Source organism: Cibotium barometz, chromosome 31, assembly GCF_041138505.1.
Source record: "Cibotium barometz isolate CiBa-2024 chromosome 31, ASM4113850v1, whole genome shotgun sequence".
Classification (NCBI taxonomy): Eukaryota; Viridiplantae; Streptophyta; class Polypodiopsida; order Cyatheales; family Cibotiaceae; genus Cibotium; species Cibotium barometz.
The window spans coordinates 34,092,808-34,116,748 of record NC_141076.1 but is presented as its reverse complement, the minus strand read 5'-3'; the positions used below and the strand labels follow the sequence as shown (position 1 = coordinate 34,116,748).

General features: G+C 44.7%; 1 protein-coding gene across 2 annotated transcripts in view; it reads left to right on the top strand.

Moving 5' to 3' along the window:
* The window catches only part of LOC147620771 (uncharacterized), a 67,772-nt gene extending 53,150 nt beyond the window's left edge, over nt 1-14,622 (top strand). For both annotated transcript variants that reach the window (XM_086825041.1, XM_086825040.1), the window contains 3 exons: nt 2,809-2,976; nt 13,853-14,092; nt 14,199-14,622. In XM_086825041.1, the coding sequence (XP_086681167.1) occupies nt 2,809-2,976; nt 13,853-14,092; nt 14,199-14,426 (636 nt within the window). In that variant the 3' untranslated portion in view covers nt 14,427-14,622. The remainder of the gene's footprint in view (nt 1-2,808; nt 2,977-13,852; nt 14,093-14,198) is intronic.
* Nucleotides 14,623-23,941: the final 9,319 nt, after the last annotated feature.

The window sequence follows — 23,941 nt, the reverse complement described above, 5'->3', positions numbered from 1 at the left end:
TCACTAAGGATGATAAAGCATTGACTATTATTGCATTGGCACTTAGTGACAGCTATATTCATCATATATTTGGCCTTGAGTCTTCTTTAGAAGCATGGGAAACACTTGATAAATTGTTTGGGGCAAAAGGAAAGAACTCAAAGATTGCATTGAAGATTGAGTTCTTTGAGTTAAAGCTACTCATATCAATCATATGAAGAGTCTTATGACTCAACTCTCGGCCATTGGAGCACCAGTGAAAGATGATGATGTGGTTGAAGTGCTCTTGAAGAGCATGCTTGAGGAGTATGGCAAACTTGTCACACTACTCTTGCAAGTGGCTAAGGAATATGTTAGGCCTAAAGCTATTAACAAAGGATAAAATATTGATATACACCTAAGGATGTGAGGGCTAAGGTCTTGCATGCCACTTATCACCATCATTGGGACGTAGAAAGAGAAGTAAGAGAAAATCTCGTCATTATTTGGTTGGGTGGTAAATTTAAGGAAGCGGAAACCTAAATCTTCCAATCTCCAAACCGAGGATCAACCCTTACAACTAGCTACAACCACTAATTAAAATGCCTACGGCATAGCGGAGTCTTCCAACCTAATACGAGATTGTCTTGCCTCCCTAACAGGCTCCACAATGTGCAAGGAAGGTCCCTCGGGTTGTACTCTCTTGTCCTGAACATATCTTGGGGGTGAAACAGTGGTCCAACAATGTGGTACACATTTGGGGGCTAACCAGACCTATACAAAGCCATTACTACCATCTTGGTCATGCAGGACCCTGTCCGGTGTCCAAATCAGGATGCTGAGAACCCAACTGCTCAAACATGGCTGCTCTTCATAAAGGGGAATGTAAAAACTAGAGCAGGTCGAGGACTAGTTTACAATAAAATGACAAGACTGTAGCATTGATATTTAACACCTCCCTCAAAGGTGGTCATTGCGGTTGAGGCTCGGTGCCAAGCCAATAAAGATGCCGCTGCAACTAATCTCTACTAAGAGCCTTGTTAAGCATGTCAACACAGTTCTGTTTAGTTGACCTCGCCATCCATAATCAACTCCCACATAAAACGATAGTGTTTTTTAATATATAATTTTTTGAGCCTGAGACAGTGGTTCTTTGCAATGGCCATGCAACTTTGGTTGCCATGACGTAACACCATTATTTGCTTCTGCGTTGCTCTTATGTCCTCTAGAATCCATCTGAGCCACACTGCCTTACAAAATGTGAAACAAGCAGCCATGTACAAAGCTTCTGTTGATGAGAGTGCTACCATTGGTTGCTTGCCAATGAGGACATGGTGTTTGGGTCATTGGCCGAGTCTTACCAGCCCCAGTGTGGTGTCAGATCTCGAATTTGTGTATTTCAAGTTCATGCTTGTGGATTTGATGTTGTGGCTGTCTTTTGAAGTGTTTAATCACATTAATAGCTCAAGTAAGTGTCCAAAATCCTGGGAATTGGTTACAGCTCCCGTCATGATGAGATCATTAACACATAAAATAATACCCATGCATATCCCCTCCCCCTTCCCCCCCTTCATAAAGACGGTTGAGTCAGACCTTTACTGATGAAGAAAGCATTAATGCTGTGGTACCATGCTCTTGAGGTTTGTTTGTAGAAGAGTTCCTAGGATGCAAGGTCTCCACTTTGAATGTCAAGGTTTGCAAATGCTTTACAGGCTGAAACAGGCCCTGAGAGCATGGTACCACAGTATTGATGTTTTTTTAAAATTAGCAAAGGTAGAATAACAGTCCCTCCAATACCTTACTCTATGTCTTTATGGAGGGGGAGGCATGCGTTGTTATTGTTTTATAGATGGATGATCTTATCAGGATGGCGGGAGTCACCGGGAGATGATCTTACACATGCAAGAACTGCTGCAGCAAGAGTTTGACAACATTGGATTGATGCATTACTGTACGGGGATTTAGGTCAGACTATTTCTTCATTCCGTTAGTTGAGGTTAGCATGTGACTAGCATGTACAGACAGCTAGTGAGCATTCTCATTTATCTCTCAAACACTTGGTGGGATATTTCTTTTCGGTTTGTGTGTTGAGCATGTTTTCCAATAAGCCCTAGGAGAACCTTTGAATCACGAGTCCTCAATTTCATCAATTTTTTTTTTTTCGGAAGCCCCTTTCGGGGGATGCAATGCAAGCATTACACCACTCACACACACCATGGATGTCAGGGTTTGAACCCAGGTCCAATCGATTGGGTAGGGTAGAATGGCCCGGGCTAGATCACTCGGGCTAGAGCCCTCTGACATCAAAGGTACTTTGGAGTTTGGCATCACTTTTACTTTGGAGTCTGGACATGACCCATGGTGGGTAGTGTAACTCAGGCTGGTCTGATGATCTAGATACCAAGTGCTTAGTGACAAGTAATTTTTTCACACTTGGTTCAGGAGCTGTTTCTCGGTTCAGTAAGAAGGAGCCAATGGTGGCACTCTCTTCAATGGAAGCTAAGTACAAAGCTTCTTGTTTATATCTTACAAGGGATTGTGGCTTAGGTGGATTCTGAAGGATGTGGGAGAAGTGGAGGGACCAAAGACACATTTAAGTCATGATCTTTTAGGGACATAAAGTTTGTCACCATTGATTGTATTCTAATGGATTTGTCACCTAGTTTTTGAAAGGTCTTCTTATATGGTTCTTTTTTTTTCCCATTTAAGGTTGGCTTTTATTAAACACCTGCTGCATATAAAGTTTACCATTAAATACAATAATTTTTCTACAACAAGGCTCACTCACTAGGATATGAGTAATCAAGTAGATATATCAAATTCAAAATTGACATCTAGACTGGCATGCAGTTATGGGATGAGAGGTTGAAGAGTTTTCAAAAGGAAGTGGTAGAACATGCACAACGTTTAAAGCAACAACACATTGCAGCATTGCAGCATTTCAAAGAAAAGATGGCATCAAAAACCCCTGTTAAAGCACAATGGTCACGAGAGCTTTTGAAACAACGCCGGATCCAGGTAGGATGTGGCCATCATAATAAAACCTTTTGTAATTTCATGTTGTTTTTTGACACCTGGAGGAGGATTCATGTTAGTGTTAAGCTTACCTAAGCACCAGCTGTCTTTTGTCCTATATTTGTGGGATCCCTTCAGCACGGGTGCATTACGGAATCTAGAGGGCTAGCCCAGCAATTGAGGTGGCCATGAAAAGAAATGCTAAGGGGATACCGAAGGCATTAATTACGTAAAGGGTGAAAGGCTCAATAGGGGCTTAAGCCTTAGAAGTGACTGCCCACATGGCAAGCACTCGGCAAGTGGGGGGGGATTGAGGAGGATTCGTGTTAGTATTAAGCTTTCCTAAGCACCAGCCGTCTCTTGTCCTATATTTGCGGGATTCCTTAAGGATGGGTGCATTAAAGAATCTAGAGGGCTTGCCTGGTAATTGAGGTAGCCATGTGACGAAATGCTAAGGCGATACCGAAGGCATTAATTACGTAAAGACTGAAAGGCTCAATAGAGGTTTAAGCCTTAGAAGTGATTGGCCACATGGCAACCGCTCAGCAAGGGGGGGGGATTGAGCCAAGCATGTGTATAGAAGCCTGATTGTTGTGAAGTTTTTAGAAGGGGCTTGAGGGAAGATAGATATAGGCTTGTCCCTTTTCGCCTTCTCCGCCCTCCCCCCCTCTGCTCTCTGTGCTGCCGCCCTGCCCCCTCCCTCTATGCCTGCCCCACCCCTCCTTCTGGTCGTTCTCTGCGCTTGCTCTGCCCTCTCTCTGCTGCGCCTTCGCCCTCGGCGCCTGTCCTGGTCCCCCCTTCCTCTGTGCCTGTCCCTTCTTCCTCCTCTCTTCAGCTTGCAGCGCCCCCCCCCCCCCCCCCCCCCCCCCCCCCCCTCCCTCTCCATTTTTCTTGCTTCTTTCCTTGCTTCCCTTTTCTCCTCCCTCTCCCCTCTCCCCTCTCCCTGCAGGTTTTTTCAGGTTCTTCGGGGTGTTCTCCCTTCGGCAAGCCTTGGCATTTTTTGGTCTTTCCCTCGGGAGGACTCCATGGTAGCCGCTCCGTCAACCCCGACCGAGGCCGCTGTTTCTTGCTTATCTTTCTCCGAAGCAGACCTTCATATCGTCGCCACGACTGTTGCAGCATTAGAGGCCTCCACCTTGGTTTGCAAAATTGTTGGTAGCCACCTTGCGCGCGGACAACTTAGAGATCTCTTACAGGTGAGCCTCATTGGTGACCCTACAAAGATCACAGACATTCACCCTTTGGGGCGTGGCTACTACTAGGCGGAGTTCGACTCGCCAGCTGCATCAAACCGAGTCATGCAGCTGAGCCCCCTTGCATTGCATATGGCGCAGGCCTTCTTTGCGCGGTGGCAGCACTGCTTCGATCTTGCGTATGACCCTCTGGCTGGTGTGTCGGGCTTCCCACAGACAGTTTGCTTCCCAGGCCTTAGGAAGGAATATCTTCCTCCCCTCCCGGTGATTGGTGGTGCCATCGGGAGAGAGATGGAATCCCCCCCCCCCCCATAGTTGCCTCAACCCTTACTACACGGGCAGCCGGGATTCCATCCCTCTGCATTTGTGTTGCCTTGCTGGATTCAGTGCCACACGTTATATCTTCCCATGCCTCTGGGGAGACCCCGTCCTTCAGCGAGTGGAGTAGGACCTTCTAGGCCAATGTTTCATTCGCAGGCAGATGGGCCATCTAGCCAGAGCTTGCCTTGACGTCAGTCCGGAGACTACCACCAACGGTCCCCCCCCCCCCCCCCCTCCCCCCATCCCGTTCAGATCCTCATTAGGAGGTAGAGAGAGAGGCAGGCTCTCAGGTAGCGGAGCACAAGGTCCCGGCCGCGAACGACACGGCTGCCGGAGAGTGGAGGATGGTTGGCCCACGCTCGAGCTGTCAGTAGACCACCAGGGCTGAGCATCGTCGACATGCATGCCAGTTGGCAGAGCACATGAGGATTCGGTTCTATCAGAGAATTGTTTTGAGCATTTATCATAGCACCCACCAGTTAGCGATGGGTCCCCTCTAGTCACCAAGCGGGTCCCTCCGATCTGGCAACCGATTCCCCGTCGAGAGCCCTTCCTTGACCCTCAAAGCCCAGGGAGGTCGGTAGCCCCTGACAAGCCCCTGATGAGCTTTTCCCAGCAATCTTCCTCTCTGATGGACCTCGCCCAGTAGCACCCCTCTCTACCCCCCCCCCCCCCCCCCCAAAAAAAAAAAAAATCCTCGCCCCTGTCTTTACCCACAGGGGTTTCTTTAGCCTCGTCCTCCGCATCGGAGCCCGCCCTCCCCCCTCCCTCCACCTCTCCGGAGCAATCCTGTTGTCCCAGAGCAACCCCCGACCCGGAGCGGAGGCAGCCGGCGAGTTTCGTTCGCCGATTGATTCACCATTTCTCTGAGCCAGTTGAGATGACCATCGTTGCTTCCCCGATGAGGGATCTCCCGCCAGAGTCCCCAAGCGGGCCCCCTAGGATCTTAGGGCAGCCGGTGGATTATAGTTTCTTTTGTTGTCTCTGGTGGAAGGGACATATATGTTTGAGGAGACAGTAGCATGTCTTCGGATATGTGTGGTTTTCCACCACTACGCCAGAGAATGGCGCAATGATCTTCTCTTACCCTTTGAGTGCACCCCAGGGACGGAGTGGGACTTAGAGTTGGTGACTGCCGCCATCCAAGGATAGGCAGTTGAGCTATCTCATCATCTTCATGATCTTTGCATTACCGACGTACTCAAAGTCGGTGACTGCTGCCATCTAAGGCCAAGCAATTGAGCTATCTCATCAACTTCACGATCTTTGCATTACCGACGTACTCACCCATCTATGGCCATTGGCTAGGATCGAACTTGGAGGCTCAGCCCACAGAGACCAAGACGGGGAGATGGTGGCTTCCAGCCTGGAGGTTCTGCTCTTTGTGTTCATGCATACTTCCATCAGAGTACCTATCCCCCCCTCTTATAGATACCTTCATTGTGATCGATGGACTCCGAAGTACGCATACTCTCGCGCTCGGAAAGAGTGGCATCACATGGAGGATAGGATCCGCGCCCACTTGGTGCGCGGCCTTCGCCCCAGGACGGATTGTGATTATTTCCCGTCTAAACCCTCGCCCAAGACTCTTCGAGTGGAGGGCAGTTCCACTAGTTCTGCCTCTCACAGAGATTAATATGTGGATAGTCTCGTGGAACATACAAGGTTTAGGGGGGCCTCAATGCTTTCATAGACGAGGCGTCCTCAGAGGAGAGCTTCAGAGAGCCCTAGTGGAGGGATCTATTGACATTCTTTTCCTTCAGGAGCATCCCCTCTCAGAGGGACGTACCCGCCGATGTGGGAAGACTCTACCAGGCAGGAGTCATACTTTCTGGTCTTCATGCTTTGGCCCTTTAGGGACACAGGGAGGAGTTTGCATCTCTGTCAATGAGGCAACTTTTGCCGACTGTGACAGGCTTAGGAGTACGTGGCTAGGATGGAGCTATTGTTTCTGACCTCGCCCATGTGAGAGCCATCGCCACCGATTTCTTTCGTTCTCTTCTCAGAGGTGCCCCATTATCCCCATAGGTGATGGATGCGTGCTAGAGGGTCTGGCGGCATACAAGAGAGGTGGTTTCCCCCTCTTAGGTCCTTCTTACTGACTCCATTCATAGCGGAGGAGTTGGCGGAGGCGGTGATGACACTACCCAGGGGGCAAATGCCCGGGGGATGGATGGGCTTCCAGTCTCTTTCTTTCTTCGTCACTGGGACCTCCTTCAAGCTACCTTCAATGAGATTATGATCATAGGTGCCATGCCAGAGAGGCTCTTAGAGAGAAGTTGGAATCTTGTCATCAAGTTTAGCAGAAGGGGATGTCATCTGCATTACATGGACATGCTAATCTCCTTGTTAATCCCTGAAGGGAAACAGATAAAAATACTTGATTCAGGAGCTTCGGCAGCTATAAATAGACATGGGAGACATTGTGGAGGACCAATATCCTGTCGGCCAGCAGATAATTGTTTTATGAGGGGATGTCGGCTGCAGGGGATTTATTGGTGTCCAGGGACGTGGCCGACAGCCGGTCGGCCAGCTCCACATGGTCTTCAAGCGAATGTAAAAGGCAAAGGCTGCACTCATGGTTGTTCATTTAGTTCTATAGGGGCTGGGTCATAGGGTAGGACTCTTTTGAGTCAAGATCTCCTTGTCAAGGGCAGCCTATGGCTTGCCAAGTTGTACACCTTTTTGTACTATATTAATATACTGAAAGCTCAGCTCTCTCTCTCTCTCTTCTTTCCATCTCTTGCTTGCGTTTTGCATCGACATGTTCCAGGAAAGTGTTTAGGGCTGAAAGAAGACTCCCAAAGCTTTTGTGACATCCTTGACCTTTCAGCTGTCTTGGGAGTTCTTGGAAGACGATACAGTCAGCCTTCAATGAGATCATATGGACATGTAGAGCCTCTTTGAATGGCTCATTCATTTGAATCAAAGAAAGGAGGTGATTCCCACAAGATTGGACATTGGCACCCCATCTTTCTGATGGGCTCATTAATTTGAGTTAGAGGAAGGTGACAATTGTGATGAGATTGGAAACTAGCAGCTAAGCCCATTACCCTTCTTGATTGCCTACAAAATCCTTTTAAAAGCTATTAGCCTTTGTCTCTGACCTTTCCTCTTCGATATGGGTTGATTGGGATATGAGCATCATGGATACCATCTTCATCTTCTGGGAGGCAAGTTGACCCTAGGGTTCAGTGGTGCTATGGAGAAGGCTTATGACAAGTTGACCCGAGGATTTAGCTTGATGTAACATGCAGAAGCTTAAGTGCAGAGAGAGAGAGAGAGAGAAAGAAAGAAAGAAAGAAAGATTTTATTAACGTCTTCCAAAAGACCGAACTCGGCCTATGAGACAAATCAGTGTACCTGTGTGGGGTATCCTCTGTCATCCCAACAAAATGAAAAAGTATTGAACTAAAAAGCTGAATTTGGGTGTGCCATAAGTACAATGAGTGGGGGAGGTGATGGAGCTCTACTACTAGGAGAATGCAAAGCTATATGCATGGAGTATACAATCATGATATGCAACCTAGCTAGCTCCATCCTGTACCATACTAGGGGTATAGAATGGTATACATCAATGAAGGGGGTGCCCACAGCTCCCTGAAGAACATGCCTGGGTCTGCTCTGAAGAAGCGAGCCAGTCGCTCCGCACCCTCTCTGTGAAACTGAGCTCTGATCTCTATCATCTCTCTTTGGTATAGGCGTGGTGTCCGAAAGCCAGGTGTCCTCTGTCTCCTGTGGGCTCAGAGTGTCTCTGCTCTTTGGAGAGTAATTCCCTACTGTGTAGGGGCTGGGAGTGGGGTGAATCTCTGAAAAAATGTAGTAATCTGTGTCTGTCGTCCCCCCTCTAGAGCTGTCTGAGCCTGTAATGATGTCTCTCTGTGACGCTGTATGTCTAGAAGAGACAAATAGAGAGAGCGAGAGAGAGAGAGAGAGAGAGAGAGAGAGAGAGAGAGAAGAGACAAATAGAGAGAGAGAGAGAGAGAGAGAGAGAGAGAGAGAGAGAGAAGAGACAAATACATAGTATTGGGTCCTGAATACCCTATGAAGGGCCCCACCACTTGCAGATTTAAGACATGATTTAGGCTTATGGCTGCCCATTGCTTATATAGTCGATCTTTTGCTAGTCAGTTCACTTAAGAGGCTGTCGGCCTGTTTTTATCGGTCCAGGGCATATTCAGCATTAAATGTGGTGCTTTTCACACACGTGAGCATATGTGCTGGCCGACAAGATATTTAGCTGGCGGACTGAGCTTCTGGGGTTGACGCAAGCTATGCCAAGTGCTTAGAGGGTGGCCTAAGGCCTAGGTGTCTCTTGTACAGCCCTTCCATGGCTGTCCCTGAGACAGACCCCTACAAGGTCCGTCTCCTGACTTGACCTTGGTGCCCGTGCATCCGGGTGGAAGCCTAATAAATGCCCGGTTCACCTCTACATCATTCCAAAGGGTAACAGACGTGCGGGACATGCACTGACCTCATATGCGGCCCGTGGGACATGCACACCTGACCGTGACCCTCTAAGGGATCCCTTGCTGAGTTGTCCCGGACAAGGGCTCACGAAGGGCTGGTTACCACTCTAAGACTTGCACCTGCTGTACAGATATGGCCACGTGGCATCCAAGTGCGGGATGCATGTGAGACTTGACTTCCTCAAGTACACGAGGCCGTGGATGGTGGGCTTTGTAGAGGGCTGGTTCAGGGACTTTTTGCTCTTTAGTCAGCAACCTGCTGACAAGTCCTCTGTGACACATCTCCATGCATTTTGGGCAGCCTTGTAGCAGTTGGTCACCTCTGCATGTGGCCATGGGCTGTCCTCTACAGGCGGACAGGTGTTCTACAAGCCGCCGGGGCATGAAGCCCCCTATATAAGCATGTGTGGGGTTTCCAGCATTCCACCTCACTTTCTACCAAGCGATTGAGCTTTTGTGGAGCATTTCTCTAACTAGAGACTGATCACATAAGTGATGTACAGCAGCGTGGGGCTGAGGATTCGGGATTAACATTTTCAGTATTATTTTTTACTTGAAATTCATTCGTAAACACTTTCATTGTACATAGTACAAACAATAGATTAGGGCTATTTGTGTGTACTTGCATTTGAGTTCAGCTGCACTCCTCGCTCTCTCTCTCTCTCTCTCTCTCTCTCTCTCTCTCTCATGTAAATCCTAGCACAGAATAGGCGCAAGTACATTTGATACTAGAGCATAGGGATTCTACAAATTTTCTCTTTTTTGGCACCCGTGTGCATTGACTTCTTGGATAGGGTAGAGCCGCCTGATTTCAGTACTGCACAAGGTCGGGTTTGGGAAAGTTTTGTTTGGTTTATCTTGCTAATCCTAGCTATTCATCATGGATACAGAAGCACTAGCGGCGGTGTTTCTTACATGGACATACAATTTGCAGCCATTAATGCGAAACGGGACGCCCACCAAGGGCCTGCCAGTCATCGCCAGACGAGTAAGGGTTGTGCAAACCCATGCCTCATACAGGGGTTAATTTCTAGTGGGGTAGTGCTGTTCCACACACAACAATGGGCACATGCGGAGGATTCTTAACAGCCATCGGAAGAGTTGGCTTAAGAGCTTTATTTTCTTCAGCAACAAAGGTGATTTCTTCATAGATAGCACCACGATACGACATGTCAATGGATTTGTCTTCACCATTGCAGTCGGCGGGCCAGTATAAAATGCCCACAATTGCTGTAAAAATAGCATTAAATGTTACAAAATTCATATGCGTTGTTCTATTGCTGTGGCCGACTGCTCATCTATGCTGCTTATGCTGGCCGACTGCTATTCTATGTTGCTTATGCTGGCAGTGGCCACGAAGGCTGCGGACTGGGAATAGGGGCTGCCCCATGGGCTGGCCCATGTACATATGCTTTTACATGTTGGTTTGCTTTATGTATGCACCTAAAGGATCGACTTTGCATGTCCTAACCTCAGATGGCCTTAATGCTTGTTCTCCAAGTGGGTTTAGGGACTAACCATGACACCTATGGCTGGGAGACTGACCTACGTAGCTCCTGCATCACATGTCCCAAACTGGGGCTGACAAGGGGGTCATGGAGTACGACAAATATCCCTAAAAGAGGTATTACTTTTGTATAAGTGTAGCAATGTTGATGAGCTAGTGTGTCACATTGCACCTGAGTGCATGGTGCATGTGACATTCCCTCCTCCTTAGCTTGGCAGTAGGTGCATGGCCTCCAAGTGGTCCGCCAATAATTGGGGGTACTCTTGGAAGACAAACCGCTTTGTGCCCTTAAGTAGATCTGTAAGGAGTGCTGTAAGGTTGGAAAATTTGTCCATGTGGGTGTTGTAGGCCTGGCAAAGACCCACAAATGATTTGATTTCCTTCGGTAGTCTTGGGTACATTCCAATCCAGTATAGCTTGTACCTTGTCGGGGTCCAAGAGAATACCAGGCTCACTGATCACATATCCTAGATTATGGACCTCTAAGAGGCCAAATGCGCTCTTCTTCTCATTAATGTAGAGCTCATTGTCTCGCAAAAGTTGCAAGACCACCTTCACCTCCCGCTCATGCTGCTTTGTTGTGGCAAAAAAGATGAGTACATCATCCAAGAAGATGAATACACACTTTCCAATTAATTCAATAAATACGCGAGACATCATCTTATTGAATGTCGCTGGTGCATAATGCATTGGTGAGGCGAAATGGCATCACCGCGAACTCATGATGGCCACGCTCAGTTCGGAAAGCCGTTTTTGAAATGTCGGCTGTTAAAATGCGGACATGGTGATAACCACTCTTGATATCTATTTTAGAAAAATATTTAACACCATTAAGACGCTCTAGAGTGTACTCTATTCTGGGCATTGGAAATTTATTCTTAATCGTGACCTTATTGAGTGCCGTGTTATCCACACAAAAGTGTTGTCTTATCTTTCTTTTACACAAATAAGATGGGTTGAACAAATGATGAGGATGATGCACGGATAAATCCTGCCCGGATGTAACATGCGGAAGCTTAGAGACATGATTATACTTTAGATAATGAATATTCAGCACCTTGGTTCGTGACGATTGCACAATGTAGCGGAGATGAGAGTGCAAGAGAGAGGGGGAGAGAGAGAGAAGCACGATAAAGACACGGTACACCCGATTGGGTCCCAAATACCCTCTATAGGATCCCCACCAAGGACTGGTGTATTTGCTTTATGAATGATGAGAAAAACGACTGAAATTTGGAGGCACAACCTTGCTGTAAATCTGCAGCCTGAGATGCCCAACTCTTGACCTTCAAGTTTACCTTTTCTTGGGAATTCCCTTGGCTGTCTCGGCCCTTGAATACCTTTAGAACTTTGTGAATATGAGATGACCTTGACTCTTTGTTGGCCCATGTTTTAATAGGCTGTATGGATACTGGTCGGTGGTCCTTAACAGCTGTCAGCCTGTTTATTTTAGGCCCATGACCTGTTCTTGTCAACATTAATTATACTTCTTTTTCACATGTGCTGGCCACTTTGGTTTTGCTACCTCCTCTCTCTGATATCCATGATGAACAGGAACCAAACATAGCGGACGAAGCTGAAGTTATGGTTCCAGAATAGATCCTCTCACACTGTTTCAAGCAAGGCTCAAGCCGAAAAGAAAGACAGTTCCTCACGAAGTTTCAAGACCAAGGGACACATGAAGCGGTGTGGCTTGATAAGAACTTCTTCGAAGATTATCTGGCATTATTGACGGACTATTTGGAGACTTTGCCCCTTTAGTAAAGTTAAGCAGAAGGGGATGTCACGTGCATCTCCCACTTGGATGCCATGTGGACACATAGGTGCAAGACTTGGAGTGGAAATTGGTCCCTTGTGAGCCCCAGTCCAGGACGAGTCAGCCAGGTTCCACTCTAAGTGTCAAGGTCAGGTATACAAGTCCTATACATAGTCTTGGTCACATGTGCAGGTCTTGCACATGAAGTAGTGCCAGTCCATACTATGAGTCACCCTTTGGAATGATGACAATTGTTTCGAGCATGGTTTGTCTTGTAGCCAGATGCAAGGGCCCTTAGAAAGCATGTGGTTGCATGTAGAGCAAGGCCATGGGGTGACCCATGCTGCCCTACTCTTGGGCTACCATTGGGGGCAGCTCATGGGCCATGGCATTGACCCATAACAGCCCTATAGGGCATAGGCCCAGGCGGCCATGCCTAGAAGATCAAATAATGCCCTCTATAATGACTGCTAAACTTGGCATCTCGATCTGACACAATGGTCCTAGGTATGCTACCTATGGGTTACCAATGCATGATAAACAACCTAGCAACAACTTCAGTAGTAACGTTAGCCCTACAAGGAATAGGCATAACAAATTTGCTAAAACGATCAACAATCGTCAAACATTGCATGTTCCCGGACAGATTTTCTGTCTTGCACATCTACACATACTTCTCTCTCCATAATCCCGAGGATATGTATCAGATACGTAACATTGGGGCTTTCCATTAGCACGGCCAAATCCTTCACTTCTAGCAGGACTGATTGGACCTATTCCGTGGTGTTTTGGCGACATCTCCGAAGCAGTTTTTGGCTCTGCAAGATTTCCTCTTTACTCTGGTTGACTGCTCATAGAGGTCTTGCACTCTGGGTATGGATGGCTATGATGGGACTGCTGGTGTGGTGGGGCAGCATTGAAGTCTTAGTGCCACTACATTTGGGATTGCCTGGTGGCACATCAGGTATGGTGGACCCTTCTTCATCTCTTCACCCAAGTATTGCATCGGAGCCCTCTTTATCACTTGGGGTGTGGTTGCCTAGGTGATAAAGAGAGGCCCAACACCCCTTTTTACAAGGAGTGACACTGGCACTTCACCTGCAGTATCAGCAGATCGCTGTCATCAATGTGAGACAAGTACCTGGGACTCCCTGAGATAGTTCCGTGCCACAGGATTCTTGCTGGAAGCTGGCCAGTAGCCTCACAGCCTGTGTGGAGAGACCATAGATGGGTCTGCTACACCTGCAGAGTCTGCCCGCTCACTTGCCTCCGTGGATGATTGGAATGCCTCTAGGGCAGCTCCATGCCATGCAGGAATGGTCCATGAAGGGAAGCTTTCCTATGCATCTGGGGCACTGAAGGCTTTTCTACCAAGGGATTGCATGGTCCTCTTCCCTTCACCTTTTTGTATGCAACCTCCCTTCAATAGTGGCACAACCATGGAGTGAGTCCCCTTTTCATTGTTAGACTCTTACCTCATGTAATGTATCTTATCATCTCACTCATTTTCTCATCTCTCTTCACTACTAGAAGGATCAAGGGCTTGGTAGAGTGCACAATCTGTGTACCCTACCAAGCCAAGGAGTGAAGTACATCAAAGTGATTCTCAATTTGGTTTAATAATGCATGGCAGGTGTATCTTGGAAAGCAAGGTAAGTACCTGGAAGCACAAGAGGTGAAGCAGAGTGCTGACAGAATGGAGCAAGCAGAGTTGCAGGCAGCAATTGCAGCGTTTCAGGCTGAAGTCATTGGCAAGGAGCAAACCATACGATTAAAGCAACAAACAGAGATGGACATTTTGCTACAGAGGGCAGCACGAACCCGCGAGGAGATTCGGAAGAGCAGAACATTAGATCTCCAGCGTTGTCACCAGGCATGCAATTTCAAGCCTTTAGAGTAGTTTTTATGTTGTGAACTGCACAAACCAAAAAGGTTCTGGTACCACTATCATAACACATACCTTAAACGGTTGATTGCAGAGACATAAGAACGTCATGCGAGAGCTTGCAGCTATTCAAAAACAAGAGGTGTTTCGGTTTGATCAATTGATGCAGAAGAAGGTGCAGAACCCTTACTCAGGTGTCGGCTTTGGGGGCCAGCGTCTTCCACAGTCTCCTTCATCAAGGTGTCAATTGAATGCCCCTGATTATAGTACAGATGATGCCTTTTACTCGGGTGGTGACGAAGACAACTTGCTGAAGGATTAGTTTTCATTTTTTTGATAGTGTAATTATTGATCATTAAGTCTCTTAAAGCGGATCTTGAGGATCTAGCATCAAGGAAAGAGGCCACCTGCCTTAAATAGTATTATGTTATCAGAAAGCTGTCTTATTGTTGTTCATGTATGAGTTGAAGATTTTGTAATGATCTTAGTTTGCAATATAATAAATGAGATTTATCACTCTTATCTACCGATGGTGGATCTTAGCCTTCTGCTAGGTGGCCGCAAAACTTCCTTTTGCATGCCACATGGCCTGTACATGCAAGGTTAAGCAATTGGTTTATAGGATAATAATCATCTGTTTGGATCTTAATCATCTGCTTGGGCAGCAGTGGGGATTCTCTCTACACAAATTTTCTTGTGGTTACTAGGTAAGTGGTGTCTTATACTGCATGAGAGTGACTGTATACTGGATGTCGAGCACTAGATTGGAGCAAATGGTGAAAATGAGCTTTACCCCAACACATGGTGGTCACTGTCCCAACTACTGTAGTTGAGAGGGTTGACATTTAGGGAGGGTTACAACGTGAACAAAGGCCAGTTGCAGAATGCACAGGTGTCCAAAAATGGAAATTATTCTTGAAATTTATTTGCTCACGTTTGGTTTAGATTACCATTTGTTCACTGAAAACTAGCTGTTATGGTGAAGACTACGTTTTTTTTCCTCCCTAGGAAGCAGATCCTTCTATTGGTATTAAGATGTACAAATGTATGAAAGCAAGTATCAGACCTCTATAGAAGAAGGGTGGAAGGGAGCTCTTCCTCCATGGCTGGCTGCTCTAGGAGGGAGAGACATGTGGGTATTTACATGGCCTTAAGTAGCCTCCCTGAGCATGCTATGAGAAGATAAACACATACTTGATTGCAAATGGTTTTTGCAGTCCAACTAAGAGTACTCTCTATGTAAGGAGAAGTAAAGATTGTTTGTTGGTCATCATTTTATATGTTGATGACATATTGTTCACATGCCTTAATGAGAAGAAGATTTCAACCTTCATGGTTGAATTACATGTGTCGTTTGAGATGACATTTGGGCTTGTTGCATTATTATTTGGGCATACTATTTATGTAGCATGATGAAGGTATTGTGATCTTGTAGTCAAAGTCCATACAAAGGTTGCTTACACGGTTTGGTCTTGAAGACTGTAAGCTTGTTGCTATACCAATAGATCTAAGATGCAGGTGAACCATTTGATGTATCACTTTATCATGTGGTTGAGTAAGCATTAGCAGGTTGTCAAGCGAGTATTTAGATACTTACAAGAGAGTACTTAGTCTCTTGGCTTATTCTATGCTAAGGGGGGTGATGTTCAGCTACATGCATTCAGTGATTCTGATTGAGCTGGACGTTATGACACGCTAGTGTCCACTAGTGGCTTTTGCTTTATCTTGGTGATTCATGTATAGCATGTCTTAGCAAGAAGCAACCAACAGTGGTCACTTCGAGGTGTGAAGCTAATTATAGGGCAGTTTTTATAGTGATCGTGGAGGGTGCATGGCTCATACACCTTTGGGTGTTGGACGACAGTCTCCCACCTCCATCTTCACTCTGATAGCCAAAGTGCATTAGCTGTTTGAGGAACCTAGTGTTTCATGCTCACACAAAGTACATTGAGGCGCATTATCATTTTGTTAAGGAGAGTTTCATTACAAGAGAGATTATCTTGGCTTATGTCTCTACACACGACAATGTGGTATATATATATATTCACAAAAGGCTCTCTCATAAGAGAAGTTTGAAGCTTTTTGCAAAGCGTTGGGCTTATTGCTATTTGGAGATTGATTAGCCACATGATCCTTGTACATGTTCACATTATCACTACTACAGGGAAAATTCGCAGCATTTATATGGTAGTGATGTGTGGACGCAAGCTATTACGGGTCGAGGGTACTTTTTTTTCTCTTTAGGAGGTTTCTCCTTTAAGCATATGTAAGCACTCTTTTTTTTTCGAGAAATTTTTTTTTTTCCGAGAACATATGTAAGCACTCTCATGAGTGTATAAGTCACCTTTTCATGTCACTTCACTTGTACTTAACTCATTCTCATCAATCTGCTTTGAGTGTTGTGCTTTCATCTCTCTCTCCTTGCTTGCTGCATCTATGTGTGTTGCTACATTGATATCCACTCCAACACTAATGTCGAGGTAACTGAGCATTTATCTCATCTTTGCCATGTTCTCGGGTTTGGGCACGAGTTAAAACGTTTAATGGGACCACAAGTTATACACTAATCATGTGGAGACGTGTGATAGGATTGGTAGAAGTTGACACCTCTCCGCTCGATTTATAAGAACAATCCTTAATTAGGTGATCCACTCCCGAGGTTTTCAGTCCTATGGACATGAAAGGCAGTTTTTCACAGGTGTGGAAATTCTATGAGTTTTTCATAGTACAAACTCAACCTTACAAAGTATGTTTTCTTAGTGTAAGAAGTATGCACTGTACTCCCACAGTCTATATATGTTCCTAAACTTAGTTTTTCACGACGTGAAAAACTACCTACTTTTCTACAGTCGTGAAAAAAGACTTTTATAGCATGAAAACATATAAATGTTTGAGTATTCGTTTGGATGTTTGGAATGATGCACATTGATGTCCTTTGATATTCTCTGATGATTTTGGTCTCAAATATTTCCTTAAGCACAATATATTGAGTTTTTTGCGGACATAAAAAAATAGCCTCCTAGTTTTTCATGGGGGTGAAAATCTCAAATTCTTTTAAATTAAGGATAAGATTTTCTTAAATAAGAATATTTAATTTTAGCAAGGCAATCCGCGAAATCATGGTGTAATTGTTTAGAGTTTTTCACTCACGAGTAAAAAATGTTTTTCACGGGTGTGAAAAATTACATGGTGTGAAAAACTAGTTTTTTTTAAATGATGTAATGATGTTAATGAGTGTTTTTTATATTCAAAGTTTCTAATTTGAGTCCTTTTAGCACGGTTTTTACAATTTTATTATCAATGGGACTCGATTAAATAAAAATTTTCATGATTTAAAAAAAAGCGTAAAACTTGTAATTTTATGGGTAAAAAGCAGGGATTTAAACAAGTAAAAATGTAAAGGAATGTTTGGTTTCCTTTTCTCTAAGTTTAGGTACTCACAAATCCAAACAACCAAAATTTTCTTCTTTTCCTCATAAAGCTCAAAATCTTATCCTCTTCTCAACCAACACAATACTGCTTAAAAATAGTGGCTATGGAAAAAGATACTTGTACAAGGAAGCAGAGGCTCTAAAATGAGTGGAAGGAATCAAGAATGCTACCTCGATGTGGTATCATTCATAGAGATATGCACAAATAAGCAACAATCGTTTCGTAGGTAACTTACCTTGCTTCCAAGCTTGGGTCTCTTGAAGCCATTGAAGTCTAACCAGTGGTTGCTAGCCTCTCTTCCTTTAACCCCTCTCTTTCTCTCTGTCACAGAGGAAGTTGCTTCACCTTGCTATAAGGACTCACACACGTCTCAGTATCTACTCTCTCACACAAATAATGGAAAAGAACATGTGCTAAGAAACAATCTAATCTCTACTCTCAACCTTTCTCTCTCTCTCTCTCTCCACACACATCAAGTAACCAAGAGCAAGTAGAAAACTAGAGAATACGTTTAGCACAAAGGGAGATTGTGTCCATTCGTTATGAGATAATGTATTATATACAAATGGTCTTTATTCACACTTGGTTCCAAAACTCTTAACTAAATGAGCTTGAGTGTTGTTGCATTTCTCATAATTATTGCAACTTTATAGTGCTTTTGCATGACACTTATTCTTCACTCTCATATGTGGCGGAGAGCATCTAACTAACCTAAAATATGGTTCACACAAACCTAGCATTTTAGAAGAAGCTACAAAAAAAAAAAGAAAAAAAGAGCACAAGAAGTAAAAGCAAGAATTACACAAGAAATGGTGATTGAATCTATGAAACATAAGGCCTTCACCATTGAGACATTTAGAGAAGCATCACATGTCAGAAAGTGTCCTCCTGTTCTTTGAGCGAAACTTTTCGAGCAAGAAAAAAATCGAGCGACACATTTCAAGAAATAGGTACAAAAGAAGGCTAAGGCCAGTAATGAGAACACCATACGTATGCAACACAAATTCAATGATCTAGGAATGGACAGAATCAACTGGAATCAGTTGGATAAAATCAACTTGAATCAGCTAGACACTTGAAATCAGCTGGACAGTCAGAATTACAAGGGCATTTGAAATCAGGCGACCAGTCGTATTTAGGTGGGCAGTCAGATTCAAGTGGGCAGTCGGAATCAGTTGGGCAGTTAGAATCAGCCAGGCAGTTGGAATTAGCTGGTTAGTCGGAATTAGCTCTGAAGACTTGAAGAAAATCCTTGATAAAAACTCCTAGCCTTACATTGAGATGAGGCTCACAAGAGTAGCAATGGAAAGCTTAGAGAGAGCAAGCGGTTAAAGCTAATCTTAAACAAGCTAATCCTCCTTGTCACTGTAGCAGGTTGACACCTTCTACCTATAGCTACCACCATTGCTAATGCTACAGAGCAAACCGACTTTTCATAGGTTCTTAGTCCTTCCCAATTAGTGACTCTCAGTAATAGCAGTAAGACAACGACGATGCATACATCTTGTCTCAAGGACACGGGTTTTTTAAGCATCATGAGTGATCAGCTTGCCTGCAGGGGCTGGCCTCAACACTAAGTGACACAGTGCATTAATGAAGGGGGGACCATGTGATCTACGACCCAAATGAGATCAGGGTGGTAGGTGAAATCTGGGTTGTCTGTCAATCTGGGAAACCTCTAAAAAAATAACAATATATTAGTTTTCTAGCCCCATCCTTGACGGTGGAATCTCTGACGTAATGGTAGAGCATTGTCCTTTCGAAGCAGCCACCTGAGTTCAAAGCTCCACGCCTGTAAACTTGTTTTGAAACATTTCTAGACTTAGAAATTTTTCTAAGTCCCCCAAGTTTGGAATCAGCATGACAATCGAAATCAATTGATCAGTCGGAATGAGCAGGACATTCGGAATCAGCTGATCAGTCGGATTTAGCTAGGCAATTGGAATCAACTAATCAATCAGAATCAGCAGGTCATTTGGAATCAACAGGTTATTCGAAATCAGCTGGGCAGTCGGATTCAGCCTTGGTGGTGGCAGTTGGATTTAGATGGGCAGTCGGATTCAGCCTGTCAGTCGGAATAAGCCTAAGTTTAATGTGTGTGCCCGAGTGTAATGGTGGACTGGATGCTCGATCGATTGACTGTGTGTTGGCTGCAGTAATGCACCAGTGCCCAGAATGTTTGATTCGAGGTTATCTCTCGTCGGAGTTTGCTTTTACGACGCCCGAGATAATCAACCGATACGGAGAGCTTGTTATTATGGCCACACAACATGTACCGTTGATCCCAGTATCTCACAGCGTGTGAGATAGTGCTGAGGCTCTCTACTAGACAACAAACCGGTAGTGAATTGACATGGTGCTTGAGGTTGGGTCACTTGCATCTATGATGTCCACACCAAGTCCAAGCTCTAGAAAGATGGCGAGTGAGTGACTGGTTGCCGAGTCGAGGTAGGGGCTCACTACTGAACCTCCTTCTCTGAGTGACTAGGGCCGGAGGAGGGGTGCTCCTCAATGGGGGAGCTTGCTGTTTGGCCAACTTCGCACGAGTGTCTTGAGGAGGGATCTAGACCTTAGAGGGAGGATGTGGATTCAAGCCCTGCACAGCAAAACCTAGTACGACTCTTAGGAGGTCTCTGAATATAAAGGATTAAATTGTTGTTGCAGGATGAGGGCCAGGAGTACTGTGTCGATGGTCACACTAGTGTTGGCATTGGCCAAGCCAAGCCAGTGGTGATAGTGGCGGCCAACTAGCTACCAGTCCTGGTCCTGCTCCATTGACGGCGGCTGGGGATCCATTGAGCATGAAATTCTTTGGAGGCTATAGAAAAAAAAGTACCCTAAGAAGGGAGGTCGCGCCGAGGGCAATTTTCATGCTTATGCAAATCAATATGGAAAGTAACCAGTAGCAGCCATAAGCAGCTTGCTAGGGTGGATCCGAGGGGCAGGCTAGGAGGAGGGGGTTGGTGGTGAGGATGAGGTTGGCACAACGCTGCATAAGCATGAATTTTTTTAAAAAAAAAGTCCTAAAGGAGGCTACACCGGCGCGGCCTTCTTTCGAGTTAATTTTCTTTCCATAGCCTCCAATCAAAGGCTCTAGAGCCACAAAGGCAAACACAACGATCGATGAGAGGAGAGAGAGAGAATGAACCGCCTGCGGCCCTACACATAGTAGACAAATTTTTTAAAAAAAGGCCCCCTCACAGGGCTTTTTTTAAAATATTTGTCAACAAAAGCCACCAAAAATTTTTTAAAAATGGAGAAAACACCAATACAAGACAAAAATAAAAATAAAAAAAAGGAGAAAACACCAATAAAATTCTAATCTTCTAAAATTAAAAAAAAGGCAACAAAATTTTAAAAAAGGTACCAAAAATAAAAAAAATGGCCCCATGGTGGGCAGGCCCGTCGATGCAGCTTGCCCCACGGCGCCTTTTTTTTAATAAAATTTTTGTACCCCATGTATTGTGATTGGCATACCGGCGTGGCCTTCCCATGGGGCCTTTTTTTAAAATTTTTGTGCCCCATGTATGGTGATTAGCATAGGAGTGGCGGTCGGGTGGTGGCGGCGGCGATTATGTGTTGTGCTTGGTTGTTTTGGGCATAGAAGAGAAATCGCCGACCTCGATCAATCATGGAGCCTGATCAGCAGAGGCAATTGGTTGATGTCTCTGATGCTAGGCCGATGAGGTTTACATACTAGTAGTTGGTAGAGGCAATAAACAATTTTAGCGGCGAGTTATTAGGGGAGGGGGGTTTTGGGAAGGTGTACAAAGGGTGGATGGAAGAGAAGAGGGCAGGGGATGGCAACACAGAGCTGGTAGAGGCAACAAACAATTTCAGTGAGTTATTAGGGGAGGGGTTTTTGGGAAGGTGTACAAAGGGTGGATCAAAGAGAAGAGGGCAGGGACTAGCAGCACACAGAGTGAGTGGCGGTGGTTGTGAAGTTGCTCAAGGGGGACATTTTCACGGACTAGGATGGAGCTGAGAAACTACAGAGAGATGCCCATCAAGGAGAGAAGCAGTTCAGGTCAAAGGTGAGCACCTTAGACAAGATCCATTTTGTCAATCTAGTATGTCCAAAGGAAGGTCCCGACACCAAGGAATGATGGCTTGCACTAGTGGATCATCCCTCTACAGCAATGGATCCTCCTCACCTTCCTTGGACGGTTTTGAAAGAAAGAGAACTTTGGCATCTTGCTACCAGTTGGATAATCAAGGTAACCAGTGAATCAATGCAAGGAAAGCATTGCCATGTTAAAAAAAGAACTACCTCAAAGGAGGTTGCGTTGGCGTCGCCTCCTTTGAGATAATTTTTTTAAAACATGGCAATGCTTTATGATCATTAAGTGTATGCTTCACGATGACCAGAAAAGGCAAGAGACTTGCCACTATGTTTTGAACTATTAGGTATAATTATCATGTGCTAGAGACTCTCTCTCTCTCTCTCTCTCTCTCTCTCTCTCTCTCTCTCTCTCATGCGCGCGTGCATGCACACACACACACACACACACACACACACACACACACACACACACAAAGAACTAAGAAAATGCAACAAGAATTTGTATATCCATGTTGCATCCATAAAATATTTTATGTATTCTTTGGTTTGAGGTATCGATAGTCAATGTGACATCATAGAAAATATATCTTGAACAATGTCAATGGCTCTTTTACTTTTGATATTGAATCAAAATTTCCTTGCTGATGTGACATGTTTGATGCAGGGCCTGGCCATGGAGAGCTCTGAAGGCAATTGATACCATGTACATTGATAAATATTGATAGTGATTGCATGTTCATATATGAGGCATGGATTTGCATGTACATGTCTGTTGCATGTACATGGATTCATGATCTATTGGATGGTAATCTTTCCAAGCCCTACTACCCTCTAGCATTACTGTCCTAAATTCGCATGTAATAGGATTCACCCTCACAACAACAACAACAAGGGTAGTTGGTAGTTGGTTGGCTGAAAGTCGGGGCTAAATCACCTGTGTTGACTTGATGAGTGTAGATTGCGAGCATATCTTGGTTTTGGAGATGCGTATGTTGATGGTGACACTAGAAGGGGATATTGGTGGCTAGAGATTCATGAATTGCTGTTTATTGTGGCTAAACAGATGGCAAAGGAGAAATAAAAATTGTTTGTAACTACAGAGGAGACAAGCAAGGATGAAATAGCCGAGTTGTACCTGCAAGTCTCTATTTCTCTCGTCTAACTTTTGCAAAGCTAAGTTGTGTTAATAATAATATCCAACATATCTAATTGCTATCATTAAATCTAGCTACGAATTAATAATAACATGTTACTTTCAAGTTTGTAGATGCTCTCTATAAGAGCTTTTGATGAGACAGCAAGTCTTGATGCCAGCCAGGCCCACCACCACATCTGCGGAGCAAGAAGGAATGAGTAGGTAGCTTTGGGAAAGAAATGGCTTGCTTTGGGATTCTAGCAACAATACGGGGAAGGTTCCTTCATCCTTTCGATCCAAATTCAGGTGGGCTATGCCTTTTTGTCCACATTATGTTTTTGTAATCCACTAGAGTTAATGCATTTTTGGAAAGTTGCCACTTGCGCTGTTATTAAGAAAGTTTGAAAAGTGTCGTATGCTTTGTTGTGTTCTCTTTTGTTGTCATATGTTTCAATCTCGATACACATGTCTTAGTGTTGGTTCGGAATTTGAACTGTATGGTGTAATTGATTTTGAATCGTAATGATTTGCATGCGACTTTCTATTTTACTGATGAACTTTGAAGGTGTACTAACTGTGAAGGAAAAGTTCTATATAAAAACACATGTAATCCATTCCTAGATCTTTTGAATTTGTGTTGCACACCTATGGTGTTCTCATTGCTGGCCTTAACCTTCTTGTGTGCCTGTTCCTTGAAATGTGTCATTCGATTTTTTCCTCGCTCGAAAAGTTTTGCTCGGAGAATAGATGACTCTGTGTGAAGCTTGGCATTACATAAAAAGATAAGGCATCCAACAGCTTCTTGATACATGTTAGCATCAAAAGGGTCAACAACATCTTCAAGGCTTAGTTGTAAACCTAACTCCATAGGTGTAGCCACACGTTTATAATCTTCAAGATTGAACCTCTTCAACAATGCATCTATGTATTTTCTCTGCAGCATAACATTGCCATCATTACACTGTCCAAAACTTAATGGCCAAATAATAGTGTAACGGTCCAAGATGTGATATCTCAAAAGACTTTTCTAAATAAGCTATATAAAAGCTGAAATATGATCATCATTAGGGCCTCTGAGTAGCATGTCATCAACGTGTAGCATGATGACTAATAAAACAATCTTAGTCCTCTTAATATAGAGGGTACCGTCCAGTTTGGCTGTTGTTGCAAAAACCCTGTGCAACCAAGTATGTAAGTATCTTTTCGT